The sequence below is a fragment of the Hakea prostrata genome, chromosome 5 (assembly GCF_041222555.1).
Source record: "Hakea prostrata isolate BN-2017 chromosome 5, UWA_Hpros_2, whole genome shotgun sequence".
Taxonomy (NCBI): Eukaryota; Viridiplantae; Streptophyta; class Magnoliopsida; order Proteales; family Proteaceae; genus Hakea; species Hakea prostrata.
The window spans coordinates 4,797,598-4,815,495 of NC_142604.1; the positions used below are offsets into that span (position 1 = coordinate 4,797,598).

At 35.4% G+C, this 17,898-nt stretch overlaps 1 protein-coding gene and 1 pseudogene across 2 annotated transcripts; one reads left to right on the forward strand and one right to left on the reverse strand.

Annotated features, from left to right (window-relative positions):
• The first annotated feature begins 6,343 nt into the window (after positions 1-6,343).
• On the forward strand, positions 6,344-8,323 carry LOC149014567 (AT-hook motif nuclear-localized protein 25 pseudogene; annotated as a pseudogene). Its single transcript, XR_016173694.1, has 2 exons — positions 6,344-6,688; positions 6,918-8,323. The product of XR_016173694.1 is annotated as an AT-hook motif nuclear-localized protein 25 pseudogene (transcript).
• A 5,894-nt stretch (positions 8,324-14,217) lies between these two features.
• Positions 14,218-17,481, reverse strand: LOC149014568 (thioredoxin reductase 2). Its single transcript, XM_089157387.1, has 2 exons — positions 16,409-17,481; positions 14,218-14,634 (listed from the first exon to the last, which is right to left on the reverse strand). Exons 1-2 carry the CDS (start codon positions 17,337-17,339, stop codon positions 14,564-14,566), a joined length of 1,002 nt encoding a protein of 333 aa, XP_089013513.1. The 5' UTR covers positions 17,340-17,481; the 3' UTR covers positions 14,218-14,563.
• Positions 17,482-17,898: the final 417 nt, after the last annotated feature.

Below are 17,898 nucleotides of genomic sequence, written 5' to 3' on the forward strand. Positions count from 1 at the left end.
ATTAAGTGGCCCCTCACAGAAGACTTCAAGTTATTTACTTAGTTTTAAATTTAAAGTAGTCTATTATGCTTTTGCATCAAAATTTGAGTTAAGTTTTTATTCTTAGAGTCTTCTCCCAAACCTTGGTGGAATCTTGTTGAGGTGGATTGTCCTTAAATATTACTTCTTTTACTATTCTAGTCATGAGGATAAAGGCAGAATCAGTTTCTTTATGAACTTTTAAGATTCTTATTTAATTCTTAAGAAACAAACCCTATACTTAGCTTGTTTGATTGTGAGTTGTGGTAGATGATACCTTTGTTTAAAAGAAGATTAACCTTTAACTATGTATTATCAGTATTGTGGAAGTTATTGTTCATAGAGATAAAAGTACATTTCTTTGAGGTTTGAACAGTGAAAAAGGGATAAGGTTTAGAAAACTTGGTTGAAGCAAAATCAGTTGATATTAGGAAATTTTTATATTCAATTTTTTCTTAGGACCAAGTGGCTTAATGATGAATTAGATTATATACCATGAGTTAATTATCAAGTCTTGGAATATAATTATTGGGTGTTATGTTTTAGTTGTGATTTGATTTATTGATTAGTTCTTTTGATACCTAGTGAATATGCATGTCAAGAAAAAAGAAGGATTAATGGATGTGATCATTCTTGTTCCATAAATTTTTCAAACCCTTCATCCCAAGTCAGCCTGAGTTTGGATCTATCAAGGTAGGGATTAAAATCATTTACAGCAATCAAGTGAGCGGCCATCCAGCAGCCAACTCTCAATGAGCGCCATATGTCTCCTATGAATTGCCAACCTTAACCCTTGAAATATAGTATTCTTAAGCTGATCCTAACTAATTTGGTTCATCAACCAAACCAGCCTATGAATAATCTAATAGTTGAAAATTCATAGAGGATATGTGGAGTTCACTAAGAGTTGGCTGCTCACTTGGGCCCTGCAGGTGATTTGAATCCTCAAGATAGAGATCTATGCTCTCTCTCACACTTCTCTATAACATATTAGCTCGGTAACGGATTAGTGTGTTTTTTTTTCTTAGTGACCATATGTTGTTCCAAAATCTATTTGCTTGAAGACAATCTAGTTCACTTCTTGTCCAAACCAGATTCCTGGAGATCAAAGAGAGTGAAAGTGGGGTCGCCTCGATGGATGGGAAGCCACTTCCAATGATTAAGTCAAATTAGAAAAAAAAAAGCACAAATCCTCATAATGAATAATAAAGTCTCCAAAAAAGAATGTCTTCTTTGGAACTTGCAGAAGAATAAATGCCAGAGTTATTGTAATTGAGCATACCTTTATTTTTGTTGAGCATATTGTTTATATATCGATTACATACCTCTGATGTTGCAAGGATGCATCGTAATTATCCAATCTTCCATATTATAATGAAGGTTTGAGATTATTCACGATGGATTGCTTAATCACCAAGTTAAGAACTCAATCTTCCTAGAAAAGCTTCAAGCTAGTTGCATCTTATCCCAAAATGATCATGAGCTCAGAGTCACATGGGCTTAGATGTGACAACCATCCCTTAATCTAGCAAACAAAACATAATGGAACAACACTAGAAAAATCTTAAACAAATGAGAGGACTACTGATGAGCGTTGAGCATTTAATGCATCTTAGAACATCTAATGTTGAATTTAATGCATTGATTGATGTTTGGATAAAAATGAACCGAATCTCCTTTTAACGTTATTTTTCCCGAGAAGTAGCATCCCGGGCGCCTGGCAAGGTATTATCCGAGAAATTCCAAATGTCATGTGGCATTCACTAAAGGGTGCTCTTCGAAACCAGCATTCCTCCAAGAAGTAGGATGTCGAGAAGTGCTTGACAAACCCTTCAAACCGAGTTTTAGCCAAATATTCTCAATTATATGATTTGCTCCAGTTTAATGGTTAAAACCATAATGTATATAACCCCATATTAGAAGGTAGAGTTCATTTTGTCAATACTCAAAAGAGGACTCCACTCCTAACATGTGGTGCAAAATTATGAAAACAACAAAGACCACTATCATAAGGAATAGAAAATCCAAAGTAATCTGCCACCCCAACAAAAAAGAAAGCAAAAATTATTGAAAAATTTAAGTAAACTTATCTCAATGGTGGGTTTATCATAAGATATCCAATAATTTTTGTGATGGGATGAGAAGTATTTTAAAATTAATTTATGGCCGAAATAAGAATCCACAGAGAAAAGCAGCTTATAGTGCAAATCAAGTGGCTTACTTTGACAAAATATGATTTGATAAGAGACGTTAAATCTGTCAATTCATGAATGGATATATTAGTTTTAATTCCACTAATGTTTCGTCACTGATTATTAAGTATTATTTAAGTTGGAGTTTAATAGTTTGTAATTATGGTTTACCTCTTAAGATAAGATAAGATAGAATAATTTGATTGGCCATAAAATAAAAATAAATTCAACAAACAACCTACCTTGCATTAGTTAGCTCCTTAAATATTTCTAGATTTTTAATTTTAATACTTTAAAGAATAGGCATAATAATTATATAATAAGATTTCTTTCTTTTTCTCTTTTATAGGACAAGAAGCATATATATTGATAAGCCCATCATCATACTTTTAAGTATAGAATATTATATAAATCCTTATTTATTATAGTGTCATTTTGTGTGAAAAATAAGGAAGACTGGAAAAAATAATAAAAAAAAGTTTCTTTTTATATTGCAAATAGAGACTTTCATTATCTTGTATAATTTGACGTTATGATTGAACTTAACAATATTGAAGTATTTTTTTCTTGGTGGAAAGATTAATAAATGTCAGGACTCAATTTCCACTTGTTGTTAAAATTCAAAATATTCTTTCTTGATCCAACCAATGGCTTAAAGCCTTAGTAGGTTAAAGATCCGGTAAATCGAAGAAAAACCTTTTGAGGAGGGGATGGCAGGGAGCATTTTGTGCTCTTTCGGACGGCATTACAAATTTACAATAATGGGAAAATATATTGGCGAATTTCACTGAAATTTCGGTGAAATTCGCCAAGTTCGCCATGGGCGAAATAAAAAAGCAAGCGAAACCGAGATTTGAAAACTAAGATTTTCTGTCGAAACTTCAAAACCCATTTATTTTCTTATGCTTTACTGCTCTGTGCTCTGAGGTGGGTAGGACACAATGATGCGTATTTTCGTTGAGAAGCATGAAGGAGAAGAAGATGAAGAAAGAGAGAGAGAAAGAGAAAGAACCAGAAGTAGCAGCCGCTGCTATTTTGCCGGATCGTTGAAGAAGAAGAAGAAGAAGAAGAAGAAGAAGAAGAAGAAGAGAGAAGAGAGAGAAAGAGAAAGAAATAGAAGACAAATAGTAGCAAGCTAGTAGCAGCGTCGGTGAAATCTGGACAAGTAGTAGGAGCGGTGTCGGCGAAATCTCGTTGGTTCGCTTGGTTCGCTAGGTGGCAAACTGGTGAATCCCAGCGAGATTTCTTTCTTTGGTTACAACTACAAATTTTTTTGGACTATAAGTAAAATAATAAAGCGTTTAAAAAAAATCACATCACCCTAACCCTGTGAACCCCTTGTCAGAGGCAATGATTGAGACTCTGGGGAGTTTGGGGGGTGGGGGAAGTTGGTTATGTTTAGGGTTTCAAATAAAGAATAAGAAAAGAAAAATAAAAAGATTCAGATAAACTAGTAAGTTATGCAAGTTAATGTTGAATGCTGAATCACATTAGAAATTTGAAAGGAAAAATGAGTGGGTTAGGTCGGATCTTACTTGGGTGGTGTGTCCGACATGGTAGTACTTGGAATGTGGATCATTTTCCCTGACGGGAAGCATTATGTGCTCTTCTAACAGCTTTACAATCACAAACTATGTGGGACCTACAAATAAAAAATAATAAAATATTTAAAAAAAATTCCATCACTCTAATCCTGTAGGCCCCCTATAATTTATGGTCAATAACCATCGACTCCTCCTCGTCAAGAGCGATGATCTAGACTCGTAGTACTTGAAGTGCTAACCGTTAAATGCACATTACGTGAATTCTATTAAATTTCAACAGCTCAAAGGATCATATGTATGTATAATTAATTATGTGAAGAAAAAAAATAGATCTTTCTTTCAAATCAATCGTGGCGGCTGAAATTTAATTGAATTTCCACGTGGCATGAAATCAAATTAATAGTGGATTCCCACAAACATCATCATGTGGGACACATTACCCTAGCAAGACCCCTCCCTTGGTGAGTCAGCTGTTCTGTCCAGATGGCTACACGCTGCCCACGTGGCTCACCAAGTTAAGACTCTTCAGGCATCGAGAAACCCACAAAGAAGGCAAGTTGACAGTACAATGGGACCCAGCAAAATTCGAGAGTGAGTTAATGGTGAAGATGCTGATCTGGCAAACACACTTCATACTATAAGACAAAACTGCCATGTCATGCCTCGCTCATCCCCCATTTTGATCCGAAGAGATAGAGTTCGGACTTCACTTGAGCTTGAGTCAATCATTTTGGTCGGTTGGATCGAAATCTCGGTCGAAATCATTGAAATTTAATGGTCTAGATTGAAATCTCGATCGAGATTTCGCTTGATCATCATGCACATTAAATGCGTATGACTCAAGCAATTTCAAACAAAGTTCTGGTTCTCAAAACTGACTTGGTCCCATGTAGTGTTGTAGATTCAGTTTGATCTAAGTACCTCAATACGTCTCATGATAGATGTGTCTCTAACTCACTATTTTAACCTTTAATCAATACATTATCGATCATTCCTATCCACTTTTAAATATTTAACTTGCTTACATCATAACTTAATTATGATTTTTTTAATTGTAAACAGTCTAAAATTTGGATTATTTCTTCGTCAGATGAGAACAATGTGCTATTTTGACAATTTTCTACCACAATAATACTATAACTGTTATAAAGCTTACTTATAAATATTAAAAAAAATTAAAAAAATAGAAATTCAATAAAACCTATCATATTTTACGGTTCAAAAGCATCAAAGGAGCATATTGTTCTCTTCTAATCCGAACTCACATGAGGAGTCGCTCAATTGGTAAAAAAACCAATAACTAGAGGTGTGCTTGATATATTGTCATGCCATAAAAGGTCTGATTGATAAATTGAATAATTTCAAGAATTACAATTTTAAAAGGTAATTTAAAATGATACTAAAAATTTTCTTAATAATAATTATAACATAAAATCAAACAAGTATGTCAAACTATTTTTTTAATTTGACTTTTATATAAGAACATGATAAAGATTTCCCACATGTACAATTGAGCATAAAAAAGAATGACTTAACAAGTAAAGATAATTATATATTTATAATATATTTTAGAATATAAATGATTATTTTAAATATTTTTAAGAAAATTATTGACCAATGCACGAATCCAAAGCAAATATTATCACACAAAATGATTACAACTGACTTTTGGCACAAAAATCTTGCACAATTAATATATATATATACCATCTTCTAGTGTGAAAACAAATATAAAATACAAAACAAAATGAAATCAAATAAAGGTTTGCAAAAGTTAAATATTGCAACTTATCTATTATGATGACTTGGTCATTTTCACTAAAGAAGAAGTGAAAAAGACTCTAATTCGAAAGAGTTGTTTGATAGTAAGACTCTAGATGTAGATGCTTGAAGCTCTTTCACTTAAATATTGTATTTATATTATAAATATGATCTCTTAAAATATTAATTTGATATCTTTCTTAATTTTATCTAAAAAATATTTGTTGGCTCTTAATACATAACAAAATAATAAACCTATTAACAATATCTACTCACAAAACACAAAGGATGTCTATACGAAAAATGAAATCATTGTCTTTTTTGAGTGAAAAATATTTTTATATCATTTTTTATTTTATTAAAAAAATAATAGCCTAAAGTACCTGTAACCCTAGAATTATTATGCATCATTGAGTGTTTTATTATAGCTATAGCCTATATGTAATAAATATTAGTTAGATTTTTTTTTTTTTAATAATTTATGATAAGAATTACGGGACAGGCTTGAATGATGCGCATTAAATGCGCAGCACCTACTACCAACGATCGAAATCGAAATCATTAACAGCACAGAAATGAAGTTGAACCCAAGAATTACTGAATCCTCTTCAACCTCTTTTTCTTTTAGCATTTGGGTTGAAGACCTCTACACTATGTCTTATTATATATTCTTATGTGCACTACATATTAAATCATTAAAAAAAAAAGGACCCAATAAACTATAGAATTTGTTTTGGTAGAATAATAAACTATAGAATATGCCCATAGTTTATATTTCTTTCCTCCCACATGTCAAGGCCTCTCTTCTTTTGTAATTGTTTCTGTATTCATTCGCCCCTCTTTGCACGCTTTCCACCATTTCCTTTTCAAAACTACCTCTCTCTCTTTCTCTCACTTTCGCTCAACTGAATAAGCTTGATTTCAGACATTAAAACCCATAGATTTCCAGAAATATTTCATCCCTTAAATTCTGTTTCAGAGGAAAAAGTAAGGAATTTTTCCTTGTATGTGTTGAAAGTTGAAACAGCAGCACTGACTAGAGCTCTTGTACTTGGGTCTCTATTATTTTTCTTCTCTGAAACTTGTTCAAGCTCTGCTTCTCTGTTGCAGTCAAAGATCCGATCAATCTGACTTTGAAGCTTTGGAGGAGATACTGTGGTCTCGCAACAGCAGGTAGACATGATTTTTGGGTTTTAGATCTTAGGTTCTTTTAGCTTCAAGGTTTTGGCTTTTTCAGACTTATTTAATCTTATATATTTTGTTTTGAAACTTTAGGTTTAGATTTTCTAGGCCTTGAATTGTGAATATAAAATATAGATTTGATTGAGAAAAATGGTATTTTCTGACAAACAGTTCTTGAGCTTAACTTCCTGGAATTCTTTCATTATTTCTTCTGTTATAGAGAAAGAGAGAAGCAGAAAGAAGATAAAACCAAAAGCTGGCAAGCAAGTGGTGGGAGAGAATAGATGTGGCGATGGCGGGCTTGGAACCAAGCCCAGGTTCTCGCTACGTTCACCATCTCCAAGGACCAGACTTGCACCTGCAAAGGTCTTCAGATCCTCAAGAAGAAACAACCCAGATTTCAGATTCCAAGGATTCCACCGAAAAAGACCAAAAATCCGACCTAAACGTAGCCACCACTTCCTCCGCCAATCGGCGGCCACGCGGCCGTCCTGCGGGGTCAAAAAATAAACCAAAACCACCCATAATTGTCACCCGTGACAGCCCAAATGCACTCCGATCTCATGTACTGGAAATCTCTGCCGGTGCTGATGTAGTTGAATCTTTATCAATCTATGCAAGGCGGCGAGGGCGAGCTATTAGTGTCCTAAGCGGTGGCGGATCAGTCGCCAATGTGACTTTACGGCAGCCGGCAGCACCAGCAGGGAGTGTTGTTACTCTACAAGGGCGGTTTGAGGTACTGTCTTTGTCTGGGACAGTTATGCCACCGCCGGCGCCGCCTGGAGCTGGTGGGTTAACGATATTTTTGGCTGGTGGGCAAGGACAGGTGGTGGGTGGTAGTGTTGTTGGACCTTTGGTGGCGGCAGGTCCGGTGGTTTTGATGGCGGCGTCATTTTCTAATGCAGTGTTTGAGAGGTTGCCGTTGGAGGAAGATGAGTCTCCTGTTCAGATTCAGCCCAGTGCTTCTCAGTCTTCAGGTGTCACAGGTGGTGGTGCTCAATTGGGTGACGGTGCAACTGGTGGTAGAACCGGCGGCGTTCCGTTCTATAATCTTGGAGGAAACATGGCAAATTATCAATTTCCTGGTGATGCTTTTGGTTGGAGTGGTAATGCTGCAAGACCACCACTTTAGAAGTTTTAAGTTCAAGAAGACAGTAAAGGAATAAGAAGAAGAAGAAGAAGAAGAAGAAGAAGAAGAAGAAGAAGAAGAAGAAGATATTCTGTGGAAAATTGCTGTGACATGAGATCAAATTTTTCTCAGTTATTTCACCAAGAAGAGGAAGAAGAAGAAGAAGATTGCTAAAATATAAGTCATTTCCTTACAAAAGCCAAAATGGTCAGATCAAGTCCTTGCAGGTGAGTGAAAGCTGAAACCTAGTTGGAATTTTTTTTTTCTGGAGAAGAGGACTTAGCAGTTTCAAGAGGTAGGTAATTTTCATGTATAAATCATTTTAGGGTTTTTCTTTTTTTCTTTTAATTTCTCTTCTTTACCATGTTTACTGGTTTTAATTGTAGATTTTGTCTACTTAAATGTAAAACCCATTTTGTTGAAACTATCTTGGGTCTCTTAGAGCTTCACTGTTCCATAAACTTATTAATTAATCTACCTTTCCCTTCTCATTGTCATATCTGATTCTTCTGAAGGTTTTTAAAAATCAAATATATCAAATGAAGTGAAAAGAAGAAAAGAAAAGAAAGAAGTGTTTTGTGTCTTTTTCTTTTACATTGGATAACGAAGAAGAAGTATGGTACTAATAATGTATGTGTTTCTAAGAAAACCTAGTACTGATCTGAACTGAGAAAATCTAAGGTCATTGAGAACCCTCAGTTTCAAGTACAGATAGTAGCTGAGTCTGTCTAGCTTGTGGGCATGAATTGTTTATGGTTTTTTTTTTTTTTTTTTCTCTTACCTTAACTAGGAAAGAGTCTGAGTCACAGTGAAGAGACACAAAGTTTGTTTTGTCCCTCTTCTCTAAGTACCCTGTAGACTATAGTTCTGAATCTTCTGATAATGACGGAAGACATCAGGCCATGGAAGCGTAAACCTGCAAATCTCTCAAGCCCAAAAACCTTCCACTTTTATCGCTTTTGCTGACCAAAACTTTACAGCAGTAGAAAAAGAGAGCTTCTTCCACCAATTACCATTCACAGCCTCTTCGGGAAACATTAAAACCAGTCTCTAAGATTTCACCAGCTGTTTCACCTTCTTGTTCTAGAGATATGGAATTTATGCTGTAAAGCATTTCCACCCACTTCCCCAAAAACTGGAAAAGATCCATATTAATAAAATAAAGAAGCAACTCCTTTGTTTATGTTTGTTCTTTTATAGGCTTTCTGATGCTAATAGCTCTAAATTCCAAACTTGTTAGAAGCATTCAGTAAAATCTTAGAACCCCCATTATAACCTTCAGCTTCACCTTCCATTAGTAAAAGAATTTTTCTTGGCTGGTGTGTTGTGAGATTGTTTTTTGCTTATTATTTTTCATACATTGATATTGCCAGCTAGAGCACTTACTGTGTTAGTATTAGCTTTCTCAGTCAAGATTGTTGAGAGGGTTTAATGGCCAACTCGTGCATGCAAGCATTTGCATAAAATAATAGAACATGGCAAGTACACATGCATGAGTATCTGTACGTGTGTGCACCTAATTGGTCTGAAAAGGGCTTAAGAGGTTGTGTTTGTCTTTGTGTTTGTGTGGTGTCGATGTGTGTGCGTTTGTGTGTGTGAGAGAGAGATGGAATTCTATTATATTCTCTCTTTTGAAATAAATTTGATTACAGAGAAAACCAGAAGTAAGTTGCAGGTGTTCATATGATATTATATCAAAAGCAGTGAATTGAATGATAAGGGGTTTATTAATCTAGGAACCTTGATTTCAAATTTTTTATATATTTGTATTTTATTATCAAACTCAGTAGATGATAAGGGGTTAATTTATTATCCTGGAATCCTGACTTATCAATGTTTTTTAAATGCTTTTCACACAGAAAATATGAGAATTAATTCACAGATTTTTAGATTTTAACTGACTTAATTGGAAGAAATTTTTCCAAGGGAGTAAAATTGATTTCCTAATGGGCACTTATCATCTCTATAATTGCTCAGTTCTCCCCTGCTGTTTCTTCAAGGCTTTTCAATCAAGGCAATTCTTCTAATCTATGAAGAACCACTCTAGGAACCTTTACCTTTACTTTGTTCTTCGCTTAGGTTTACTGCAATGTTGTTGCTTCAATAGCATTTCATTCATTCATACGGGTGATTTTTCACCTTTCATGAAAAGAAACCAGGTGGATTGATGTGGTCTTGCAATATTCCTTCTTCTTCTAAGTTAGTTTCTGGTCTTATAGGATTTCTCCCATGATTTTACCGAGTCTAACATTCTATTTTTCTTTCTTTCTTTTGGTAGAAAAAGAGTGACTCTATCAGATAAATAAGAAATGGTGTTTAATGCTTTCGGTCTCATTCTAAACAATATTGAATAGATCCTTGGGAGAAACTCTCGTATATGATTCTTTTGTGCTTTAACGTTGCAGGTTGATAGAGGCTTTTTCAGGTTTCAAAGTAAATGGTTCAAACTTATCAAAATCTAAATTGAGAAGTGTGTGAGTCTTGAAATAAAAGAATGCACGACACCATATATATCATGCATACTAATTTAATCAACAATTACAAGATGAAACATAGGCAATTTAGCTTCGAATAAGGTAATTAGTTTTAATTAATTCACATTGTGTTCAAAGTTTCACCTTCCAAGGAAAGAAAAGAAAAAAAAAGGGTCATTGTTATGGACTCCCAAAAAAGATACTATTATCTTGAAAGGAATATGGGACTTTAAACTAGCTTTGATGATGCTAAGAAGAATCCTTACTTTTAATTTCTATAGAGTTCTCTTTGGAGGTAGAGGGAGGGGTGGCGAACTATGAAGTTTTCTTGTAAATTTAAAAAAAATAAGTGAGGTTTTGTAAACTATAAACTAATATTTTCCTTTATCCTATGGACAAAATGGTCATTTTAATTTTGAAGTTAACAGAAAAATAATAGCGAAAAAATACTATTTCTCTGCATAAGCCACCTCTGAAGATCTAAAATCGTTGTACTGTATATGTTGATTACTGTGTCGTTGTTGCTAGGGCGGCGAAAACTGCAATGAAACGGCTAGCTACTATTCCTGTGCCAAATCATCTTCAACATGATCCATAAAAGTTATTTTTTTTCCTCCCCTTCCTGTAAGAATGGAGAAGAAAGAGAAACTGACGGAGTCATTCTCGGTGCCCTGACGGCAGCAGATGAAGCTAAGAAGAGGAAGGCTTGCTGTTGCAGACAAAGGGTCTTGGTTGGAATCAATCCTTGCATTCAATTAAATCCAAGTGAACTTGTTAATCAAGACAGGAGTTTTAAAATAAATCTAAACCTAATCTAATTTGAAGTTCTTCTTGAAAGTGAATTACTTATTTTCACAAAAAATAAATACAACTGTTTGATGTAGCCTTGAACGATTTTACTTATCAAGTAAATCATCCTCTTCCAGATTCATCTTTAAAGCTTTAACTGATTTTACTCGTTAAGTAAATTTTTTTCATCCATAGGATTGGATCATCTTCTTCCAGATCCATCTTTAGCACATGCTTCACATTTGTTAAAGTGTATAGAAGTATTGAATGATATGTTATGAGTTTAAGAAAACTGGATCATTATAGCTCACATGTCCCAGTCTTTGATTTATATCTTAGTATCAATTAAACTAAATTTATTGTCCCATTTTTTAAACTCAATCTATACATGTCATTAATTAGACAAGTACCATCAAAATAGTGGGAATTAACAGATAAAATCATACTACCTCTATGAAAAGAAAAACACATGGCAGCATTGCATAAAAAGCTAAGTGAAATTAAATTCTTTTCTAAATTAAGAATTATTTTAACATATTTTAAATTTATAATTTTACTTGAAGATAAAATCAGATTTGCAGTTCCTCTCTAGGTCACTAAGGTTGATGCTTCATTTGCAACTATTACAATCTTTGAAACCTCAACTCTGTTAGTCTGTAAGTTCTTGTTGTGGCAAACATGACATGTAGTTCTTAAGTCCAACCACCAACTTGAAGAAGTACTGGTTAAGATCTTCTCTGCGCCACCATGGCTACAAAGTGTCTAGACTCAGTGTTATCAACCGTCATATTAACTTCTTCCTTTTTAGTTTGTCGTTCACTATTTTTAAGAAGACTACAGTCAACTACAAAGTGTCCACATTTTCCATAATTGTGATGTTTGCCCTTCTTTGTTTTTAATTAGATAGTCTTTTTAGCTTCTAACTTGTTGGGTTCACTTTTGTGTGACTTGATTTTCTTAAAATTATATTTGGGATGAGTGACCATATTTATAACAGATTTTTGTCTATTTACTATCTCTAAGTTGTTTCTAAGTCTATTCTCATCGTTAATTCATTTGAATTTTTTGAGATCATTCAATCCCATATGTATATTTTTCATATACATCTCAGTACTAAATGAGTGACAGGTCGATGGTAACTTATAAATAATTGCCCCAACAAGAAACTGATCACAAACATGTATTTTTTTATAACTAGTTTGGATCTAAGGTTTTCTACATCTGTAATGTGAGTGAGTAATTCTCTATCTTCAACAAATTTAAAGTCTAAGAATTTATCCACTAGATGAGTTTTGGACAATTCTTTATTCTTAATATATTGAGCATCTAGGTTGTCTCATAATTCCTTAGCATTTTTACAATTGTTATATAGTTTTCTAGAAATCTATATGATTAGGACATTCAACAATTAATTCTTATAAAAATCTTCACATTTTGTCTATTATATTTCATCAACATTCTCCATAGTATCCTCAAAAAAGATTTGTATTTCATAAACTTTAATCAAAATTGTATTTTTCTTTTTTCGGCATTAAACTTAGATATCTATAATTTGACCATATGAATTGGAACAGTATTCCTTATACTCTTGAAGATAATAACACAATTAATTTTAAAAAATTTAATAATAATTTAATCCAAATATTTTGTCAAATAAATAATCAAACTTAAAAGAAAATCAAAATTATTTTTTCCAAAAGTAATAGAATTAAGCAATTTTAACAAACTGATATTTTCTTTTCTTTCTATAAAACAAGAAAGATTTAAACCTAGATAACCTTTTTTTTTTTTTTTTTTGGGTATTTCCCCCTACAATTATAGTCATATTCCAAAGCCGTTGAATTCATGTAATTTATTCTTTATAATTAGTTCAATGTCCATACCCAAAAAAAAAAATTTCAATGTAATTAATGTCATTGTGAAACAACAGAGAAATCATGAAAACCAAGGCAGCCTTTTAATCCCATTCCTCTTTCTTTATTTGTTTATTATTATAACCTTTTTAATCTATTAAGGTTTTAAAACCAAAGCAATAATCATGACTTGTCAGGCTAAGTCACAAAGAGGAACCAATTCATAGTAATCATGGGATTAAAATGAATAAAAATTCATGTAACCAATTCAAAGTAATCATGAACACTTTCTTTCGCAAAGTAATCATGAAAAACATCATTCAAAAACATGGTCGGTTCCTTGAATAAGCCAATAAAAGATTCTCAAAACGAATCAAGCAAGATTAATCAAACCTCATGATAAATTTTATCCACCTTTTAATTTCTTTCTTTCGAAACCTAAGAAGGAAGTAAGGATTGATTGATTATTTATCTAAACTACATCATTCCTCAAAACGAAACAAATAAAATTTATCAAATAAAAGAGTGAAAGCAACTTAATTGTATGAAATATTTACTCATAAATTAATTGAATCAAAGATGAATCACCGCTGAATGAAATTCACAAAGAAATTTATAATGCTTTAAGACTGCAAAGATTTCCATCTTTGTAGTGCATTCTATGGAATTTCCTGTATATTGAAATCGAAGTGGCTCCTAAATCAAACTCAATCCAAACCTAATCTAGCCTAAGATTCCCGCCCTCTCTAGAATAATCATTGTTACTGAAATCTCTGCCTCATAGTTGGTACACAACCCCAAACGCACACAAGAATGATCCACAACATCGGTTGCACCATCACGAATCAAACCTCCCGCACCTACCATACCCTGGAAGACCCTATCTATTGCATGTATGATAGTTAATCAATTCCTCTCCTTGGTTTCGGATGTTCTGTTTGAACCTTGTGTTTGCATGCATTTTTCTTTTTTGTTGGTGTGTTTCTGTATTTTTATTCTTTTGTGTGCTTGTGTATCTTTTTCAGTTTCTTTGAATGAAGATCTCTTCTTACCACCAAAAAAGGGTAGAGGAAGAGAATGAGGGGAGAGAATTGCAGAGAAAGATATTCATATCTACCAATGATTCATTCCCCCATTCTCCGAGTTGATGACTTCAAATCATATACAAAATAACTCTTCCACGCTTGCCGATTCCAAAACAAAGGTTTTAGAAAGCTCATGTGAGAGCCCATACACTCAATAATAAATATTAACGCGGCTAGGGCAAGAAATAACAAAAATAAAATCCCTCTCATGTTTGTGTTCATTTAAATGAAAAGCTGAGAAGCAGCAATATCCAAGAACATTTATTCTACCAATAATTTCTTCAGTCTGTATATATGATCTCTGTAAGTACCAGGATATACAGAAAAATTGGAATCTGGATGCTCAATCAATCAACACAATAAGACATATAGCAGAACAACAACAGGGAAACCAATACACTACCAGGAATTGTTTCTGATCTCATGAAAACAGCAATAGATGTGGTTCAGATTGCAAAGGTATCCAAACTGAAAGCTTCCTCCTACAGATGAGATATAGCTTTCCCAGATGATATACTGGAGCAGCGTACAGATAGTCAATCACTCTTTCCCTCTTGAGAACCAATCTCTTGAAGGTAATGTTCTGCCTCTAATGCTGCCATGCATCCTGTATAAATGAAAACTTGAGAAGCCAGCCAAGATACATGTGAATGAAACGCACTATCAAAAATGCGTTGTTTAAAAAATTCCTATTCCAACCTTGCCACCCCATACCAAAAAGGAAAAACCACTCAGACTTTAGATGGAAAATGTGTTATCCTAAGCATCCTGATGCAATCTCCAGTATAATGAAAACTAAAGATGCCAAGTCATCTCAAAACAGAAGCAAATGAAATCCAGTTTGGTAAAAGAGAACAAACTCTGGTTGGAGAATGTCCACCCACAAGTACCCTGATGCAATCTAGTACGTAAGGCATCAGGGTAGGGGAAGAAATCAGATTTCAAGGCTACAGTAGGGACTTGCATCCAATCCTAGATCATAATCTAGAATTTTAAAAGGTACAATCCTGGATTGCAATCCTGAAGATCTGGAATGAGTTTGTGTTTAATTACTATTGGTAATTTTGCATTTTATTAATCATATAACTTATCAATCATCTGCTGGTTACAGGTTCAAAACTAGGAAACCACCTCCCCTGCCAAGCATGAGTATATATTTACCCCCACCCCCAACCCCAACCCTGCTGCCGGAACTGTAGAGCCTTGTTCACTGGGATGCTCTTTGTACTTAATTTCCCAGCTATTGACATAAAATTATCATATATCAAACCCTATCACCTCAGGTGCGATTTGTCAATAACAATAGTATCTCGTCGCCTCCATGTAGATGATAAATCAAACTTATTGATGACACAAATGAAAAATAAAAAAAATAAAAAAATATAAATAAAAGAAGAAGAAGAAGATCCACAAGACCTATTATTCACCTATTAAAGTGAGAGAACATTTCTCCTTAAAGAGGGATGGATTAAATGGAGAGGTACATCTGGGGTGCTGTGCGACCAAAATATTTCTTCAAAGCTTAAAGAAACATTTTATTTGGCATTGGGTAGCAAAAACAAGGATGTTGAGATGCATGTGTAAAAAACTTACACTGGATAAAGCAAGGAATGAGCATATCAGGACTAACTTGGAAGCTGCCACAGTCAATGACAAGCTCTAAGAGAATCATTTGAGTTGGAAATGAAATGTCAAACTGAGGTCTAGGGGCACCCCCACAAGGAGTGATATGATCCTGATTGACAGGACTAAAAGGAGTGTGGGGCAGGCCTAAATTATTATTGAAGAAGTTGTGAAGAAGATTGAGCACTGCCAAAATCCTTTCACAAGTCAGAATAGAGCCCATTGGAGAGCAAGGATCCATGTAGCAGAAGACCCTATATAGCTGAGATTCTCCTGACCAACTGGACTGAGACTCTTTCCTCTTACTTCTTTCTTGTTTTCCATCTTGCATTTGTCATTTCCAGCTTCTCACTTCCAAGCTCTTCATTCCCCTTTCCAGTTTTTCATTTCTCATTTCTTTTCCCCAACTCAAAGTCTCCATCCTTCATCGACTTCATATCACTCTATGTAATAGGTTAATAGTTACCTCGAATTGATTCTCAAGCATAAGTTACCAGGTCAGATACTATGATTGTTTCTTTAAAGAGTTCAAGTGACAGACTCGAGCACGAGAATATGATAAACTGATTATGCCTAAACTACAATGATTAAACCATGTATGTCAAGCTTCTGATTACAGTAACACATCACAATGCAAAAAATTTAAAGGGTGAAATGTCCGGTAAACATACTTCGGATACCTAAACAATTTGAACCAACCATCAAGACAGTAATATAAACTCACAAATGAAACAAAGATAAGAATACTGCCTACTGACCTGTTCCAGCAGCAGTAATCGCTTGCCGGTACTTCTTGTCCTGCACGTCACCAGCTGCGAAAACACCTCTGATACTCGTCTGTGTCGTTCCGGGCTTCGTCAAGACGTAACCATCAGAGTCGAGTTCCAGATGACCATTCAGGAACTTGGTTGCCGGCTCATGCCCGATGGCGAAGAACAAACCAGACACCTTTAAATCGGAAACGTCGCCGGTGACCAGATTCTTCACCTTTAAACCTCCTAAAACCCCCTTCCCCTCTTGCCCATAGGCTTCAACCACCGCCGAGTTCCACACGACCTCAATCTTAGGATTGGATAATGCGCGATTCATCATGATCTTGGAAGCCCTAAAAGTATCTCTTCGGTGAATGATATATACCTTAGATCCATATTTGGTCAAGAAATTCGCCTCCTCCATCGCCGAATCACCTCCTCCGATCACCGCCAATGGCTTGTCTCTGAATATGGGGGCGGCACCATCACAAACCGCACAAGCAGAGATCCCTCGATTCCAGAAACCACCTTGTCCATCGCCAGAACCGGTGAAATTCAAACGCTTTGCGACAGCGCCAGTGGCGACAATAACGGAATCCGCCAGAACGGACTTGGAATCAGTGAAAACCTTGAAAGGGTTTGTTGAGAAATCGACTTTTGTGACAGTCTCGGTGAAAATTTCGGTGCCAAATCGCAGGGATTGGCTGCGGCAACGATCCATGAGCTCCATACCCATAATACCATCAGGGAAGCCAGGGAAGTTCTCGACATCGGTGGTGGTGGTGAGTTGCCCACCGGGTGCAATGTCGTTGGCCATCCAACCTTCGAAGAGGATGGGTTTAAGCTCAGCACGGGCAGCATAGATGGCGGCGGTGTGAGCAGCAGGGCCACTTCCGATGATGCAAAGGCGGGTCTTCAGGGTCTGGAGGTCATCCATGGCGGCGCCGGCGAGTTTAGATGGAGAAGAACGAACGGAATTGGTGGAGGAGGTGATCCAAGAGCTTCGAGCACGAACGCCTCAGGATCAATATTCCCTCGCTTTTTGCCTAGGGTCTCATATTTCCTCAATTTTGAGCGCGAAAACGCGTCATGTGGTCAACTCGTCTATTTGGTGCTCACCGGCAGGAGGACGGGAATTTGATGCTTTCTTCTTATACGTCATCGGGTTTTTTAAGTATAACAATAGATCAGCATCTTTATTCGATTGTAGGGCCCAAATCCATGAAAGATCCATGGCCCATTCAGCTAGGTTGTGAACCGGCCCATTGGATTCTCCTCTTGACATTTCCTATGTGCCATGAAGCATTGACCCTGGTCGGGTGGTAGAGGAAAAATTTGCTAGATTGGTTGTTAAAGCTAGAGGGCTGGCTACTTCTAAATTCTAATGGGTTGATTCAGGGTCTTATTTTCGAATGAGCTGCCTAGGTCAAGATTTAAAGTGGTGGTCGAGATTTGATCTCAACCGCCCATCATGTTTTCTTTGGGGGGGTTTTAGT

Coding starts and splice junctions, on each gene's coding strand:
- LOC149014568 (XM_089157387.1), bottom strand. CDS start 17,339: ATGGATGACCTCCAGACCCTGAAGACCCGCCTTTGCATCATCGGAAGT. Junction 14,635..16,408: donor GATTACTGCTGCTGGAACAG/GTCAGTAGGCAG, acceptor TCATTTATACAG/GATGCATGGCAGCATTAGAG.